The 19,764-nt window shown below is 32.5% G+C and overlaps 3 protein-coding genes across 5 annotated transcripts in view; 1 reads left to right on the forward strand and 2 right to left on the reverse strand.

The window, feature by feature from the left end:
* Positions 1–19,764, forward strand: part of Vps26 (vacuolar protein sorting 26) — an 83,861-nt gene that overhangs the window by 59,154 nt on the left and 4,943 nt on the right. The gene's annotated exons all lie outside the window — the stretch shown is intronic.
* LOC143898686 (uncharacterized) lies at positions 2,921–13,283 on the reverse strand. 2 transcript variants are annotated; one of them, XM_077408323.1, is made up of 3 exons: positions 12,543–13,283; positions 4,092–4,166; positions 2,921–3,545 (listed from the first exon to the last, which is right to left on the reverse strand). In XM_077408323.1, exons 1-3 carry the CDS (start codon positions 12,675–12,677, stop codon positions 3,282–3,284), a joined length of 474 nt encoding a protein of 157 aa, XP_077264449.1. In that variant the 5' UTR covers positions 12,678–13,283; the 3' UTR covers positions 2,921–3,281. The 2 variants fall into 2 exon arrangements, with proteins under 2 accessions (XP_077264449.1, XP_077264450.1); XM_077408324.1 differs by lacking the exon at positions 12,543–13,283 and adding an exon at positions 9,268–9,500.
* On the reverse strand, positions 14,506–18,915 carry LOC143898726 (palmitoyltransferase ZDHHC3). The gene is made up of 7 exons (XM_077408398.1): positions 18,290–18,915; positions 17,764–17,942; positions 17,263–17,448; positions 16,916–17,052; positions 16,756–16,840; positions 16,392–16,604; positions 14,506–16,307 (listed from the first exon to the last, which is right to left on the reverse strand). Exons 2-7 carry the CDS (start codon positions 17,842–17,844, stop codon positions 16,146–16,148), a joined length of 864 nt encoding a protein of 287 aa, XP_077264524.1. The 5' UTR covers positions 17,845–17,942; positions 18,290–18,915; the 3' UTR covers positions 14,506–16,145.

Consider the following 19,764-nt stretch of genomic DNA (forward strand, 5'->3'; position numbering starts at 1 on the left):
AGCGAGTTATAGGTTATGTCAGCGTCAAACGGGAAGATTCTATTTGTATTCTCACGTTTTTATCTTGAGGTACATAAAAAAACAGTTTACCTGGTGTTTTAATAACAGTACTTTTACATAAAGGTACAAAACACGTTTTATGTGTGTGTCTTTGCTTTACTCATTTTTTTAAATAAATGATTGCAATGGTTAAAAGTATTAGTTTACTGCGGTGTGACGTCACACGGCGTTCGGGAAGACTCGGTCGTTTCCGGACCGTTTTCGGCATTTCAAATAATGCAATATTTTATTATTTATTTTCTCGGTTATTTTGCGTTAAAAAATTACAGAAAAAAAGACAATTAAAAGAACATACAAATTATTTAATGCAATTTTTTAAAAAAATCACGCAAATTCCCTATTACATGACGATAATCGAACCAAATCGTGGTTGTATCGTCTTGGCGATTATAATGGCCAGTAGAGTCGATTAATATTTCCATTGTTGTTTATTATTTGACTGGCGAAATAAAATTGATTTATTCTTTTTAATAAAACTTCTATATGTTTATATAATATTTTATAATTTATATACTTTTTCTTATCTTTACTCATAAAACACGCTGGCGCAATTTGGGCATTATTTCGGACATTCTCTGTATAACACGTAAATAAATTGTCGAGTAAAGTACATTACACATTACATCGTTTGTCTCTAAATTTCAAGGTACGTTTAATAACTCACAAAACTGACCAATATAAATTCTTGCTTGAAAAAATAGAGACTTGTTTATCCTCAATAATTACAGAGGTAAAAACTCGCAGATACCATATGCAAAAATACATTCCTCAACAAATTTATGCGGCGCTTTAACATCGCTGTCCTGATAATTTCATATGGAAACATATCGTGTCAACATGTAATGAAGATCCTCACCGTTGATCCTCTGATTTTCCAAATTAACGCGAGAGCAGTCATAACCAAGGCCATTGGCTTAATGAAAGTAAAATCATTTACACGCCATTTTAATTGCGTGTAGTTTGTTAGTTTACCATCTCCAGCGCGAAGCGCTAGGTTTCTAACACATCATCTGAACATGGAAAGTTGGTTGTTGGAATCGCCATGAGTCGCATCGGGATCCTCATCCTCGAAATGTCGATAGTAATTCTACGTCATTGCTGTTCAATGGAGTAGAAATCCGTTTAATTAATTGGCACAGAAGCAATTCTGATATAATTCCACATATGGAATCGCGATCTTTCGAATAATTACAACGATCTCGAGAATGGTCGCGAACGGAAAAGGCGTGGTACGATGCGTAAATTACAGGGAAGGTTTGAAAAATCCGTGGATTAATACAAGAAGAGTCGACATTCTGCGCGGGACGGTTAATAATATCTAATCTGGCAGCAAATCGGCTCTTTCGGGTACCGATAAACCAGTTGGGTATCAAAAGCAGTACGTATATATATGAATGGTCTTGCTCGCTCGTATAATCAAGCAACTAGGTATGTCTTACATGAATTTTTATAATGATCCCTTCTGATAAGATCACTATTTCTAGGTACATTTAGTACATACTTTCTCAAACTGGTATGTATTATAGTTATTTTGTATGTATATCATATATTACAATATATATACAGTGTCAAAATCACAGAGTATCTTTCGAATTGTAGAAATTAGTCAATTTGAAATCAATTTTTTTTTAGCTTAATCGACATACGTCGATGCTTTCATCACTTTCTAATTTTCAAGATTGTTATGCTTTAAAATTTTACTCAAAACGAAAGTTTTATACACGTTTTAAACATTAAATACATTTAAACATACGTTTTTTTGAAAACGTTTTGAACATGTTTTGAACAAATGTTTTTTAAGAAAGTGTTTAATACAAATTTTGAATGTGAAATTATTAATAATATTAAATTGATCCTTTAACAAAATATTTATTTTATATATATATATATATATATATATATATATAACATATTTTCTTGCACATTAGATATTCTTATGTCTGGTCAAAGGCAGTCTTAAGTGTCAGACTACGGATTAGGATTGAGATTGGATTGAAATTTAATCAATTAGAATAGAGAAAACTGATCTCAAGTTTAGTAAACTTTGCTCTGATTAACCAAATTTCAATCCAAACTCAATTCCAATCTGTAGTCTGATATGGACTTTAAGATTCCATTCAGCCAATGAAATGACCGTATAACATTCGAAACAGTACTCAAGACGATCTTAAATATAAGATCGGACTATGAATACCATCATAGTCAGGTATACATATGTTTTATAGGTCAGGTATACTAGTCTATAGTCTGGGGTATATGTTTTGTTTTTTCTTTTTTTAAACATGGTTTTTAGCATTTCTGATAATTTTCAATATACGCTTAGGACTTTTAAAGATTTAAAAACTTCACTAAAATAAAATCTGTTTAACACAAAATGGTAAATATATATTCTTTTATGACCTTTAATTGAAGAACTCTTTATTTTCGATCACTAAATTATTCGAACATTATTACTGTCTTATGTAATATTGGACGGAATAAAAGATTATAAATAAAATAATTATAATAAATTTACCCACTTACGTATTATCGGATTGTAAAGATGGGTGATAAATTATTTGGATATTATTCTTATGTCCAGAATCAATTTAGAATTAAGGGAATGCTAGCTTGCAATTATTATCCGATCTAAAATGATTTATGATGGAAAATTTGTCAGACATAATTCGATTAATTCAACATTTACTTTGCCATCGTGAGATAGAACTTGTAGTTAATTGAGTGAACGTCCATTAATCATATCATCGCAATTGTGAGTTGATTCGAACGTATTTTGTTAGCGTTACTTGATCAAGACTCTTTACACTCAGTTTTTTAACAAAATTAATAAGAGATGCGGAATCTAATTTAAAAAAACAGATAATGCGAAACGTATATTTTATTTTTCAATAAATAAAAAAAAATCTGTTCAAAATATGTCAACTATATAATTATTAAAATAATTATGCGGTAAAACCACATTCACAGTTTTCATCTAAAGAAAAGAGGATACATGTGAAATTTTCTTATGCATGCATAAATACTTTCAATTTACACGCTTGACTAAGCAAAATGATGCAAATCGCTCTAACCGTCTAACCGCTAACTGCCAGGCATCTACGTATTCCTGATCTTCATATTTCAACGATAACCGCAATTCTTGATGAAAGCGTCAGTAATATTCTGTCATATTCAATGCTCTTTCGTTTTCATTTAAGTATCTTTTTTTTCTACGCGATAATTCAACTAAAGTTAAAGCGACGTTTCCCGTCGAAACGAAATCCGTATGCCGCGCTGTTGGGCGCGTCAACCAATGCAGGATTTCGGTACTGATGAAAGGACCCATGAAGGTGGGGCGGTCTCACGACGTTTTGCTCCTCTTCTTGCATACCTTTCAGGTAAAACGCCTCAAACTGACCCTCGGGCAAAAGAATATCCTTTAGAGACTTGTCATTTGGATCGTATGCCAACGTGAGGATAATTGACGTAACGAAAAAGCAAAAAACCTGCAATAAATAATGCTGTTTTATCAATTGCTATCAAAAGGTAGCAACGTAAAAACGATAGACAGTCACTTGCAAAAATTAATTAAAAGAAATTAACAGAATGCAGTATATAAAATTATAAATGCCAAACTTTCAAAATTGAAAACGGATTAAAAAATTAAAGATTTAATGTCACGAAATAAATCAAAAGGCTGTAGTGATATAAAAAATAGCCGCAGGAAAGCTGATACTCTCTCGTAATAATCAGATAGGTCAATAAATATCTATCCATGAAAAATAAGCTAACTTAACATTAATTTGATTAAATTGAACATCAAATAAAAATATTTTAATTACAGCAATTAATTAGAACAACTAAAGTTTCTGGAAGTAGCGATGTAACAGTCTAACAGCATAATAATAGTGTGTAACGATACACTTCTTTTACGACAGTTTAACGATTTAACCGCACAATGAATCTTTTTACGATCGTTGTGATGGACGTAAACGTCGTGATGCCAGGTGATAATTTTCAGTTAATAGTAAACAATTATACGTAGTACGTACCAATAAAATGTTTCGTTTGTTCCACGTCATTATCAGTTTCCGTTCCATTTTCCTGGTCATCTCTCTCGCACGATACTAAAATGACAAATAGGGTAACTTCGGTATATACGCAGCAGCTAAAGGAAACTTAATTTATGGAGTACTATTTACTATGTTTAAGGCAAATGAATTATACCAATAATAGCCCAGTAAAATGACTCAAAATTTGTCGATTTGGAGGAAATAATACTGACTGGGCTGAAACTTTGTAAACAGGCTTTTTTTAGGATACTATGCAACATATTAAAAGTCCCCACGTGTAGACGCTACGTTGCAGGCAGGGTAGGGTCCAAAAGGTCCAAAAAATCAGTTTTTTGCAAATAACTCGAAAAATATCAACTTTACGGAAATTGATGTAAATATCAAAATTGTAGCTTACAAAATTTTGCACAATTTCGTTTTTTATTCAAGTCTGTACGACCAAATGGAGCAGAAATAGAATTTTTTTAAATACCGGTAATTTTGCGACTCAAACAAAAACGCGTACGCGCATTGCGCATTTTTCACTAATATCTCGAAAATGGACTCTCGAATCAAAAAATGTTTTAAATAAAAGTTGTAGAAAATCTAATTACAAACAATTTCGTGTTTTATTCATTTCTGTACAGTGATAAATCGAGGAAATATAAATTTTTTTAAATAATTTAAAACCGCCATAGAAGAGATACGATGGAAATTAGTTGTTAGTCTTCTTCTTCTTCTTCTTCTTTATTTGCACTATTTGAATAGTCTTCATCCGATTCGGAATTGCTCATTTCGTCAGATACGAACATATTTAGGCAGTCGTTCTGTTTGCAATTAGCACAGAGATCAGACCATCTTAAGCTCATCTTTCATCTCAAGCTTGATGAAAAAGTAGAAATTTTCGAAAGATCAGAAAAATTACTTTTTACCATCAAAAACGCTTATGTCGTGCTAAAAATTACACCGTAACTCAGAATGTCATTAAATCCTGTTGATAATACTGGCACATAAAGACGCATTTACAGTAGGAAAGGCAAGTTTCTACGACAGATTTAAATTAGCAAAAAGTCTAGTGTCAAGTTTGCCCCGATGTCGAGTTAGCCCCGGTCTTTCCTATTTAAAATATTATTGTCGTAAAAAAAAAATTTGACATTCTACAGAGGACAATTATAGCTCAGAGGCAGGTGGAAGAGGTGGGGAGGAGCTACAATTATTTTAAAAAAAATTGATTTTTTTACATAAAAAATATCTGTCACACTTCAAATTTATTTTTCCTTATTTAGAAATTCTTTTTCTAGCATTCTTTAAGTCCTTAAAGTCCTGTACCATTTAAAAATTACCAAATTTGCGGCAACGAAATTAAGTATTCTTATTTAATTAATAATTATATTATCCTTTTTTTCTCATTCGCACTACTTTTAGCTTTAATTTGCATGTTTGATCATTAAGCTTCGTCAATTTGTTCGCGAGTTATGATTTTTTAAATAAAACGAGTCGTAAAGTGTTTGCCGCGCCGTTTGCCGCACATACCGACTTCGGACTCTTCTCAATCTTTAGTACCTACGTACAGTACTATCGGTCCTAAAAAAATCGGCCTAGTACCAAACGATTCAGAAAGACCCCAAGAATAACTTCTGACACTTCAATAAGTATAGAAAAATTGTTAAGGGCACGTTTTTTCATCATTTTAGGCGACTCATAGTGATGATCTGCTACATACGTAAACTTACCTGTCTTTTGAAACGCCAGTTTCCCATCACGATGCATTCAAAATTACATGCCATAAACTCTATTTTATAGAAAATTTTGTCAGCTTTAATTTTGGTCCCTTAAAGTTTTTTCGTAAAGTTAATAGAAACGGAGATATTTACAAAAAAAGGAATGATAATGCAATTTTCCACAATTTATCAAAAATACAGTAATATAATGAACTTTTTTTAAAAATACAACATACTTTGCAAAGGACTTATACTACTCCAGCACGTTCATATATATATGAAGTAATGAAAACAAGGTAAAATAAATTTTTGAAAAATTATTATCCATATATTTTTAGACTAAAATGTTAATTTAACAAAAATTGATTTTTTTTTCTTCAATATTTAAACGCCTGTAAATTATCAACGTTTTGATGAAAAAAGGTCTACGACGTCTCATTTTAAAGATAATTAAAATATCTTCAAGAAAAATACATAACGTTACTGCCTCCAACCAATTAGAAAAAGTTATTTTCCAAAATGCACTAAAAAATGACTTTTTTTTTCATGTTTTTTGCTCTTAACTTCAAGCTATCTTTACCAAAATGGATTTATGCATACATCAACATGTTCAAAAATTTATTCTCTTTAACTTTCATTATACATACTATATGTGTACGACCTATACTTTCAGAGTTGATACTCATTTTTACATGCAAAACATTCACTATCAACATTAAATAAAATTGTCTTTTAATTAATAACCCGGCGAATTTGAACCGTACAGAAATGAATAAAAAACGAAATTGTTCGTAATTAGATTCTCTACAACTTTTATTTAAAACATTTTTCGATTCGAGAGTCCATTTTCAAGATATTAGCGAAAAATGCGCGACGCGCGTACACGTTTTCGTTGTGTCGCAAAACTACCAATGTTTAAAAAAATTCTATTTCTGCTCTATTTGGTCGTACAGACTTGAATAAAAAATGAAATTGTGCAGAACCACCGGCCGCTCGACCGAGTGCGTGAACCAAATGTCCGAACCTGCGGTTCCTCTCGTACTGAGCAGGATTACTATCGCAATGAATTTTGTAAGCTACAATTTTGATATCTACACAAATTTCCGTAAAGTTGATATTTTCCAAGTTATTTGCGAAAAACTGATTTTTTGGACCTTTTGGACCCTCTCCTGCCTGCAACGTAGCGTCTTACGTGGGGACTTTTAATATGTTAAATAGTACCCTAAAACAAGCCTGTTTACAAAGTTTCAGTCCAGTCAGTATTATTTCCTCCAAATTTTGTCATATTTTACTGGGCTATAAAAACTTTATACTGTCTACTATACTATAAAAAAATAGAAATATGAGATGTTCATTCTTTGTATTTAATATAAAAAAAACTTTTAGAAACCCTTGCATTTTTGCCATATATCCCATAGGAGTGGGATATATGACATTCATAGGTGAAATATTCGCCTTATAAAAAATTACAAATAATGTTTATAAATAAGGCAATAAAATGTCATAATAAGTTATAAAATGTGTGTAAGAAGTTTATTAAAATGTAAGAATGATAAACCGATTATATAAAACTAAAAAATTTTAAAAAGAAAATAGAAGAATAATAGATACATTAACCCTCAAATGCCATACTTCTCAAGAATCTCGTAAATGACATGAGGGGTTTAAAAGACCCCAGCATGAAAAATGTCTCCTTATTATACTCATTGATTTTTTTATCTTTAGTTATGAAAATTTTTTTCAATGTCGTTCAAGGTCTAGAAAAGAGAATAAAATGCTTATATTTTTAAAATTTCAATTTCAACATAGTATAAAAAATTAAGTAAACTGAGTACTGCTAAGTGTACGCACTGGTATTATAGTTCAATAACTCAACTATCATCAGAGGGAGCATGAGCTCCATTTTTTGCGAAAACATTTGAAAATATATAATTGTAAAGGGTCTGGGGTTCTCTGGACCCCGGGTGGTATTTAAGGGTTAATGGTTATTGGTATACGATCCAAGAAAATGAAAGAAAAAGAACACATAGAAGATTTCGATTTTTACAGAGCGTCTGTACTATGGCATAAATCCTGCATGCTAAAATGCCGTATATCCTAAACAGAATAAGGGATATATAAGATATCAGGCTAAACAAAAAATATAAGAGCTATGCACTTGTATTTTGTTGTATTCCATCTTTTACTATCCCTCTACACTTATGTATCATGAAATAACCATTAAACCTTTTTTATATTTCCTTCAGTAATTATTTTACATAGATCGTAATATATGATCGCGCTACTTACTACGGTGAGAAATCGATTCAACTCACAACGGTTTCGTTAATATTAACAGTAAAGAACTGAAATTACAACACAATACTAATATGACATAAAGGCACATGTGTGATTGCGAGCAAGTATCTCTATTCCTTCTATTTTTTCTGACTTCTGCGGCGTAAATCCTCGCGCGGCGTAAATACCGGAGTTACCCTAACGTTTAAGTGACAATGATCCTGATCGAGTATAACTCTCGACTGTTTGATGAAACAGGGAAAGCGATAAATCCGGTCTCTCGTCGGATTAATCGCACGCGATGCTACGTGGCAAATGTGTTTATAATTGCAATTTATCAGTTGTTAAAAATTTATTTGTTTGTCTATACGTGCACACCTACGTTTGACGCTAATGACCACGAATTCGCAGAATGATATAATTTAATGCTGCGCGCGGAACGTGAGCATTATTACCTCGATTCGCATGAGATAAATCTAGACTGATCTAGACTGAAATGCATCCTGTATGTAATATAACAATGATACGTTCCTATAATAAAAATAAGCAAGTATACATAATAATAACAATAGGCTTTATAAAAACAAAATCTAAAATAATTAAGACAACGTTTAATTAAAATAATAAACAGTAAATTTAATAAAAGCAGAGAGAGAGAGAGAGAGAGAGAGAGAGAGAAAGAGAGAGAGAGAGATTAATCAAATCTCCTAAATCGAAAAAAGAATACTGAAGATAATGATTATAGGAAAATTTATTTGCAAAAAAGTTTGACTCGTTCAACTTTCACAATTTATTTATAGACATTTAAATATAAGTATAAGGATGAAATATAATGTTTGTATTATATAATATTATATAATATATAACTATACGGATATTCCAAAAATCATCGGTTACTCTTTTCATAATAAATTCTTTAGCTATACTTTTAGAGTCGATAAAAGTTTCCTTAACGAAAATGTCAACATGTCAATAATTTTCTATAATTTGATTGAGAAAGGACAACTTTTTTCCGCGAACTAAACTTCGAAAAACTGAATAACAACGCTACATTCTTTCGGTTAATCGCAAATGGAAGTTTCTTTGACAAAACTTTAATCTGAAACTTTATTACAAAGGCATATGACGCAGAAGATTGACGAAATGTAATTAGGTGTAATGAATGATCAGATGATTACCTTCGACATTCTTGCTGAGGAAAGTCTGACTCCCAAGTTGATTAGAGAATCTATCGTTAACAAGAAAATTGTTTTTAAAAGGATTTCCGGTATTTTCGGGACACTCTATATTAACGACATCGCAATATGCGTCATTTTTGAACGCGGATCTCTACAGCACGCCCGCTCTAAAATCGCATTTTTACGGTCGCTCTCTACTCTCTGTTACGTATGTGCACGTACCTTGACCGTTCACCTATTGCGAAACAGGCCGTTAACGAAATGCCTTTCGTTGCGCGACCAACTTGTTGTTGTTATAGGTAATCGTTCCAAACACGCGAAAGCAACACAAAAATATATGAAACAAGGAACATCCGTGAAAATATTAAGATACACCCCTTTCTTAAAATGATTGTTAATCTTTCTTTACGGCGCATCGCGTCGAGTTAGTATAAAAACGATTACATCAACCATCACGTAGGTACTTTTTAATTAAAAAATGAAATGTGATACGTGAAATCCGCGGTATATTTTTTGCACAAACTTTCAATTATACATTTTAATTATTTATCTTAACTCTACGTCTAATTACATATTTTAATTGAATTAATGACACTGAAGTAGGTCACGAGAGAGGAAAAATCGTGCTTCTCGTTGTTTTCCTTTGTTAAGGTGCCAATTCATGAGACGCTGAAAATGAGCGTCAACAAGATGAACGTGGTGGTTTCGCTTTGACGCTAGCGTCAAAGAAATGAAGTTGAATTTGTTTAATGTTCAGCGTCGTCGCTGAATCGTCGTTAATCGTCCCAGTACAATCAAACATATATTCAAAATACGTAAAATATTAATTATTTTCAAGTAATATCTTCAAGTAATAATATTTTATGGATACATATATATAAATAAAAAGATAATGTTTCTGAAGATTTTTGCTTGATGAAAATGAGCGTCGAGCGTCAACGTGAAAAGGCACCTTTACATACATGAGATGAAAAGTTGTTATTCTACGCAGAGAGCTACCAAATCTCGATCGTTCTCGCGCCGATCAAAAATTAATATTTTAATATTTATACATATGCTAATCGCATCAGATCTTCACTTCGCGAGATAAGGAATCGGTAAATAGCCGTAAAACGGCGATTACACAGTGTCCAATTAGGAATCACGAGATGATCCGCGGAGCACGAAAGCGAAAGTGTTTAAGCAAGGCGTGACGAAACGAAGCGCCATGGCTCGTCGAGCCACTACGCGAATTAATAAATGTTTCGAAGACACACGGAGGTCAATCACTCTTTGTTTAAGATATTAAGTCCTTTTATTCTTTGAACTCTAAAAAAAATCTTTATTCAAGATAGAAACTACATGTTGCGTCAATAAATGAAAAAGAATGCGCCTTTCACAGAGATTCAGTTGGAAAAACAGAGTTTCGCCAATTATCTAGAGCGGCTCGCCATTCTCTCTCTCTCTCTCTCTCTCTCTCTCTCTCTCTCTCTCTCTCTCTCTCTCTCTCTCTCTCTCTCTCTCTCTCTCTCTCTCTCTCTCTCTCTCTCTCTCTCTCTCTCTCTCTCCCCTTCTCTGGTAAAATCTCGATATTTAACAATAAAAAGTTTTATAAAAAGTTTTATAATAAAATAAAACGTCATTATTGTCGGTAGAGTTAGCTCCATTTGAGTGCTAAACATGTGCCTAAAATACACTTCAAACGATCTACAATTCTCATGATAGAAATATATTATATTTATAATTTTTTATACTCTACGTGTAATATGTAAAAAATATTTGAAAAATCTGAAATATATTTCGACCAAACTTCGATTAACGTAATCGCCGATTAACTTATTTATCAAGTAATATTTATACTATTTAGTTAACATGTATAAAATTACTAATTTTTTGTTATTTATTGACATATGGAAAAAAAATTATAGATTTGGAGACAATAAGTTATGTGTAGTCAATGCATGTAGTCATGTTTGCTTCAGCACTAGAACAATTAACCAATCCCGTCAAAATAATGGGCTTCAAATTTCTTGTTTTAAATTACAGACATTATTAAAGTGTTTTCGTTGAGACTTTTGCCGAAATAAATAAAATGAATATATATATATATATATATATATATATATATATATATATATGTCAATTTATTTTCCATCAATCACTCTAATTTCGAAGCTCTGTATATAGGATCTTAGACAGCAGCGTCTAAAGATGTCGTAAAGATGTTTTTTAAACACGCATGCGTCTAAAAGTTATCTTAAAGCTGTTTTTATGATGTCTTTTAAACATGCGCGTGTTGTTTGGGATGTCTATCAAAATATATACCAATATACCAAACGCTAGTTGTTCTAGTATTAAGCAATTCTATCAGTTGAATTAATTTCCGAGTAAATTAATCGGCGGAGTTTAGCTGAAGTCGCCCATAGTTTGTTATACAAAAGCACGCATGGACGATCACTGTAATACCGTCGTTTTAAAATTAAAATTAAAATTTTTTATATGGTTTGTAAGCTCATTATAGATACATCCTCTCGCTATATATATATTGCCTACTAAAATATAAAATATATAAAAATTATAACATACCGTTTTCGCAAACATTTGCGAAAACGGCATCAAAAACGACAAGCACGAGCTGAGGTAAATTAGAGTAAGGTAAATATCACTCGAAATTAGAGTGGTATTGCAGGATTGAAGGTTATTGAAACGTGATATTCACTGATAAACTAATATATCGTTTTGAGTTCTTATATGGAAAGTATGCTACGTCGGAAATAGCTGTCTCCAAATAAAAATAACACGGTTGTTACCCGTATTATATGCTGAGAATTTAGGGAAAGTGGAGAAACACTTAGCTAGGTGATAAATGATAATATGTAGACTGGATATACACATACATACATATATACTAAACACTCGATACGCGCGCGCACGCGGGCACACGCACACACACACACATTTATTTATCTACTTATTTATTTAATTATTTATTTAATTATTTATCTATATCTTTCTTGTGGGATATTTGTAATTTTATATTATTTATACCTCAAATATTACACATTTTTGACAACGTTAAAAAAGTAATTAAAAAGGTAGTGTATGCATATGTAATAAGCATGAAAATCATAATACACATACATATATTATATGTATGGATATTAAAACAGCGTGTGAAATAGTAAATCTACAAACTCGGGATTATTCTGTCCCAAATTCCGAAACTGCAAGGTCGTCCAAAGTAGACTCAAAAATTTCTGAAAAATTGCACACGCGAGGAGCTTCGAAAGACTCACTGTGGTATCGCCGCGGAAAAGTGAAAGCCAGTGCACGACAGCGAACGATGACGGTGGCAATGGCGCTCGTGACAGAAGCGGGATTCCGTTCGACGGCCGCCTCGCTCCCGGCCTTGCCAATGCCCCGCGCTCCATCGAGATGGAAACCACCGCCGCCGCCGCCGTATCGCGTATCCCCCTATTCGCAAAAACGGAAGTCGATGAAAGTGGAAAACGGACCGGACCGAGCACCGAGCCGCGCGCGCGGCTCACGCATTCGTTTTTTGCCGCGCTATATCGGCGACCGGCCAATCGGAGAACAGCGCGCGCTTCGGATGGACGCGCGTATCTCCGCCGAACGGGATAGATCGCCTTTTTTTCTGCGCAATATCGTGTTTTTTAGACACACTTTACTTCTATAGCATCTTTTTATCTGGCTTACGGCGGGCGGCTCTCGCGCGGAGATAATAATTGAACTACACGACTGCGACTTTAACACACGTGAGACATCGCACCATCGCCACTGAGTAACGTCTCATTCTTGTCGGGAAAAAAAAGATTGTCGGAGGAAAGAAAGTTCCATTTAAATCGCTTTTGATTGGAATACAATGAAGAGGCAAAAAGGTCTATGAGACGAATATAAATACTAGTCGAACATATATAAATACCAGTTAAAAGAAGATACGATATATATATGGCTTTCTGGCGCGATATAGATAATAAGTTTAAAGAACGTCACTTCAGCGATATAGTAACGAATAGAGATAAAAGCGATTTAAACATTGAAAGCTTACAAAAGCAGATGTAACAATAATAATTATTATTATTTTATATCGGAAAAATCAATATTATTAATATATATTGAGGTGGGAGGTATCCGAGGAGAGGATTAATATATAGATTAATATAATCAATATTAATAATAATAATTGATGTATATATATAATATATATATATATATATATATAAACTTTTTAAAACACATTTATATTGATATTATGTATGTTAATAGTTAATATATTAGTATAATATATTTATACTTTAATATATTAAAGATATAATAATAAATAGGGACAAAAGCGACAAAAGTGATTTAAACAATTCTATTTTGGAAATTAAAAGAAAAATGGAAAATGATTAATTATTATCTATTATACCTAAAAAATCATTATTAATAATATATTAAAAATAGTACATTATTAATATTATTATGTCGGTGCAAACAACCGGTACATAAATTTTTTAAATATCCATATGAATATAATATATATTTATATTAATAATTGGCATATTATTAGTATAATATATTAATATTTTTTTGTAATCAGAAATTGAAATAAAATGATTCAATCAAAAGTATTGCGACATTCAGTCGTAAAAGTTTAACACCTGTAATGAGTCGTCGTTATCAATGCAAACTTTTACTTCTGCAACGGTAAAGTCGTTCGAACAGATAAATTTATTAAGCTGCAGCTCTAGACGCGCGCTTTATGCGTTTCGTATCGCATTAAGTACGCGGCTGCGTTGTCGGACTGGGAGATTCAATTTCTTATATTTATGACATAAAACATATTTACACAGACCTTTCATGTGATGAGCGAGGATAGAAAGCGATATGGAGAAATCACTGCTGCAAATTAAAATGCTAATTATCAGCGATCCTTTTCCTAATAGCGGTCAGAAGTATCGCCCTATCGCTGCGCGACTGATCGCTTGTTTCCAAGTCAAGCAGGGAAATCTTGCTTGCTTGCTGCACGACTAACAAGATTTTAACAAGGGAACATCGCCGCGGCGCGCCGGAGCTCTCGTGAGTTCGGATGAAACCGTGTAGTTATAAGGAGCAAGGCGCATGTATTAATTATGGAAAAATTCGAATTTAAAAAGATGAAATTCACACATTAATCTATAATACATGACCAAACGAATTCTTGTATCTGGGGTTTAATAATGAACGTCACGTTGAGAGCGAAAAAAGAGATAGAAATACATGATTATTTTGTTTTTTATTACGCAGATAAAGGATATAATCACCTCTTTTTCAATTCATCCCTGAAGATCAATCTTGATTGTTTCTTATGAATACGTTGTAATTCGATGTAATTGGAAAACGAGACTTTGCAAAATGTTAGTTTTCACAATTACTAGATATGTAATAAATGATACGAAAAATTTGCAATGTTATCTCTTGTATATGTGTGTATGGCATACTTAAATTTTCTTAAGTTTATATATTTATATAGTCCAGTCTCAAAATAGAAAATGAAAATGTCAAGAATCCATCTCTATTATTCATCGTTATAATGTACAATTGTCGCAATATTTATAGGTATAAATTACATTTTTTTTCGCTCATCAGAATAGTCTCTACGCTTTATCTTTAGAAAGATATTACATTTCTTTGGAAAAATCAATATCATGATAGTTGCCAGAGCCGATTTTACCTATACTGTCTAACGATGCAAATTCTCTCAGAGTTTAATGTATTTTTTTTAATAATAGTATATATATTTTGCAATTTTATCAATTTAAATAAACTATGTCGTATAAGACATGTCATTTAAAAGCAAAATTCGGCAATGTATTAAAGGTATTAAAATACGCTTATTTTTTACATTTACGAAATATAACAAATACGAGAAACTAAAGTATTATATATAGAAATATAAAAAATTGTTTCTTTTGAATATAGTAGTCTTGTTATGTCTAAAATCAAAATTTATGCACTCTAATATACATGTATTGTACATATCTAAAGATGCAAAAAAGGTAAATCGGCCCTAATTGTCACTTCTTAAGTACTTTCCTAACGTTGTCATAGCAAAAAATTCATACAATATTTGGATAGCAGTATAAAATTACAAATATTCCGCAAAAAAATGGAAATATACATTTACGTATATATATATATATATATATATATATATATATATATACACCTATATACGTATTATACGTATACGTATTATATATATATATATATATATATATATATATATATATATATATATATATTATATATATAAATGTATTATATATATTACATATATTATAATATATAAATAACATATTATTACATATAATTATATATATTCTATACTAACTTACCTCTTTTATCTCTTATAATTGCAAGAATTGTTTTAGCTATACAACTATTATATGTATATATATATATATATATGAAATTCTGATACATACATATATAAAATAAACCGGTATAATAATAATAATAAATAAAATCTTTACAAAAGGTGTAAATAGTCAATTATAATAATTAATTATATTAAATATTGCAAACTTTTAACCTTCAATACTTTTACTATCACAAAGATATATTTTTTCATAAACAAAAATTTGAAAACTGATATATAAAATTTGCAAGATTTGCGAGAATACAAGATTCTCAATATTATAAATTCAATCTCTCCTTATATCCTAATTACATAATAATCCTAGAAATTATGCAAAAATTCTCTTGTATCATTTTTCTTCCCTTAAAAGAAGAGTTTTAGTTCGTCTCAGTTCTGAGAGCAAGCCTGTATACTAATCGAACATCATTAATATTTATATATCTTAAATATGCCTCTATATATGTGTAAGTCATGGTTATATGTATCAAAATATAATTTAAACGGAATATAAATAAGAATCTAATTTCGTCTTTGCGTTAGGAGGCGAGGTAAAGGGAGAAAACCAAGCTATCGAAAATCTTCCGAAGACCGCTTGAATCGATTTCCATCTGCTATTGCGTACCCATCTGGCTTCTTCTTTTTTAAGTTGTTCTATACCCTGTGTAATGTAATGTATGTTTCAATGAATACAAGTCGCATTTTTTTTATATACGCGCGAATAACGATTCCTTCATATACATACAGTTTCGTCATTCCAAATAGCTTGCAATTGCGTGCCTAACATCACAGCAGTAAAAATGGCAAATAGGAGTGCCTCGAATGCTAGAAATAACAATAACACCACCGTCGCTGGTGGGTTGAATGTGGAGCATTCCCTCCATTCTTGCCTGACACACGTGGTAAATTGTTGTATACATAGAAACAGGGATTGCAGTGATATGCCCGCTATATAAAACTAAAATATAGCAAGAGAAGCGTGTCCACTTTATTATGCAAAATATTTCGATATATTTGAGATCAAATACTAGAAATACATCATTAATTTTATCGTTCTTTGTAAAGACCCAGATCATAATATATGCATGTACTCTTTGTAAAATACTTACAGTAAAAAGTACGAAGTATTTTTGATTATTTTCTCCTACACAATTGTTAACCCATGGACAATGGTGATCCATTTTCCTGATGCATCTGCAATTGCAACACAGTGTAATCAGTGCATTGCCCTGCTACATTACAAATACAAACTTAATTCTGTTAAATCACCTTTGGCAAACAGAGCAATGATGAGCTCTGTCAGGCTTAATAGAACAACATTTTGGACACTTAAAAATAACCTGTCCATCTCTAAATCCCATTTGTTGTATCATCTCTTTCGTTGCATTGCCTTTTGGCACTGCACCCTGTATAAAAACAAAATATCGATTTTTTTTTAATGCTTAGCCCATCCTATACAACATGTGCCGAATTAGAAAAATTAGAAGTTTTGTGTCAAAAAACTGAAGCAACCAGTTGAAGACCTGGCGATAAGACTAAGCCTATCTGAAGCACTTAAAAATAAATATATGCCAAATCTTTAGCAATAAATAACATTTTAGTGTCATCTCAATTACCGGATCTGTAAACATGGTTCTTAGGTGCGACGCAAAGGCCAGGAATGCTAGAGATTGGAAAATGGCCATATTTAAGCTAGAATATACCGTATTTATCGTAGGAATAAGAATCACTGCCATCACTACAAACTCCGCATAAATGATCAGTAACCATGTTAATACTGCACATATGATGCCACATATATCCTATAAATACAGACATGTTACACACATTAAGGTTATATATTAAAATAACAATATAATTTTTAGAACAACCTTGCCAAACACTGATTAACTTAATCAGAGATTAATTTAATTGGCAGAATCACTTAAAGCAAAATTTCCAACTACATATATAATTCATCGTTCCTAATCTAATCTTTCTGTCCACGTATTAAAAAATAAAAGATTAAGCTGTTCTGTGCTAACAAAACAGTATTTCCTGATAAGTTAATCGTTGATTAAGTTAATCAAGGTCATTCATAGAGGAGTATCAGAAATCGTGTATTCATAAAACTTTGCCTTGATACACCAGAGCTTTCCACCGCAACATCTATTATGAAAGTCTTCCTTTCTGTGAAAGGGCATATAATCGTAATCCATCGTTGAAACTACTATTCACTGAACTGCTATAGTCTTTATAAGACATAAGGGTAACCACTGATATCTCCTCATACACGCATAAATCTGCAATCACATGCCTGGAAAAAAAAACACTGATGTAGCGATACCAACCAGGCACTTGAGGTAACATTCTTCATAGCTAAATGGAGCTTCTTTATTTGTCCGATATGAAAATCTTGGTTTAATGCCAAGATAAACATCTGCAATCTCATTCATCTTCTTTATTTCCTTGGCTCCTGCCTCTTTTCAGAGGACAATACGACGCAATCTCATTTATCAATGATAACATCAAAGCGAAAATCAGTCACTTAGCCTAGATGAGAACGCGGAATACCGGAGATGACAAACGTCAAATCTCTGGGGATCTGTCTTTCTCTTCTTAAAAGTATGTATATTTACATAGCGAGCTAAATCGAATACTTACATGTCACAGCGCGATGACACGCGTCCGTGGAAAGCGACAACGTGCGACGTCCGTCGTCATAACGTTTCGCATCGCGGCGTCGCGAAACACGTGCACGGCGAGTCGGCGAGCGCCGACGGTGCCAGACGGTGCTCCGGCGTGGAGACCGAGACCGATGATTTTTCGCGAGACGTCGCCTACGTGATCGAGCGACGAAGTGCGTGCGGCACGAAACGTGCGTACAACGGCGTGGCGTGCAGTCATAAATACGTGAATAATCGCTTCAATCTCGAATCGCAAGTACAGATATCAGGCAACGGAGAAACGAGTCAACCAGCATTATCGACGAGACAATTCGTCCTCTCTATCTCTCTTCCCTTCCCCATCTGTCAGCCCATTCATTATCGTGGGTTGCGTTACTTGCGTTTCGTTTCGTTTCATGCATGATACGCACGGTAACATGAACGTTTATTCCGTTTCTCTTCATGCGCACTCGCTTGCTGCTCGCTGCGCAGTGCGCGCATGGATGGATCTGCCGACAACTACGTTAAAGCGGGGAGCACACACTTCTGCACAACGCATATAATAAGTACGTAAGCATAAGAAAACTGATTGGTCTATTTCCTTATGCACATGTGTATGGACCAAACAATTTTCTTATGCTTACGCATTCGGCATTATGCGTTGTGCAGAAGTGTGTACTCCCCGCTTTACAGTCGTTACACCTTACACCCCACCTCTTCCGGTGCATGAAGATGAAGTGAGACCACCATGAAAAAAATGTAATGTATACATACACAAGTATTTTAAAAAAGCTTGTATTGTACTATTGCAAATTACAACAGCATATTCTTGAGATCAAATCAAGTTAAAAAGTCCTGTACCACTTTTCCTTCCAACAAACAATTATCGAGATTATAAGCTATATAAATATTGAAAATTTACTACCTATGTTTTCTTTGAATATCTCAAAAGGTATGTATATCAGGTAAATAAAAAATGTTTCAGGCAAAAGTTGTTTGTTTTTTTTACATAAAATAAGGTGCTTTTAAAACAAATATAGGTTAATATTTAAAAAAATTAAGTTTAATCTTAAAATAATCCTGAAAACGTTTATTTTTACCAAATCAAAAATAAATAACGCTGTTATATGTCCCTCTCCCCCCCCCCCAAAAAAAAACCCAAACCACTTTTGTTTTAAACTTTTTTTTCAAAAATGCGTTTTCGACATATTTAGGTGTCTCAATTTAAAAAAACTCACTCTGTATACATTTGTCCATGATATATATGCACAAATATTACGTTTACGCGAGCGTTACTTCTGTATAGTAATTTACGATAATTCCTTCGCGTAAACGGGATTTTGTAGTAACTTATGATAATTTACTCCGCGTAAACGAGTGAATTATCGTAATTAAGTTTACTCCAGAAGTAACGCTCGCGTAAACGTAGTATATGTGAAGTTAGCAATAATATTGACTTTATAATTATTGGTA

The sequence above is a fragment of the Temnothorax americanus genome, unplaced genomic scaffold (genome assembly GCF_048541705.1).
Source record: "Temnothorax americanus isolate GAGA-0224 unplaced genomic scaffold, ASM4854170v1 Scaffold24, whole genome shotgun sequence".
NCBI lineage: Eukaryota > Metazoa > Arthropoda > Insecta > Hymenoptera > Formicidae > Temnothorax > Temnothorax americanus.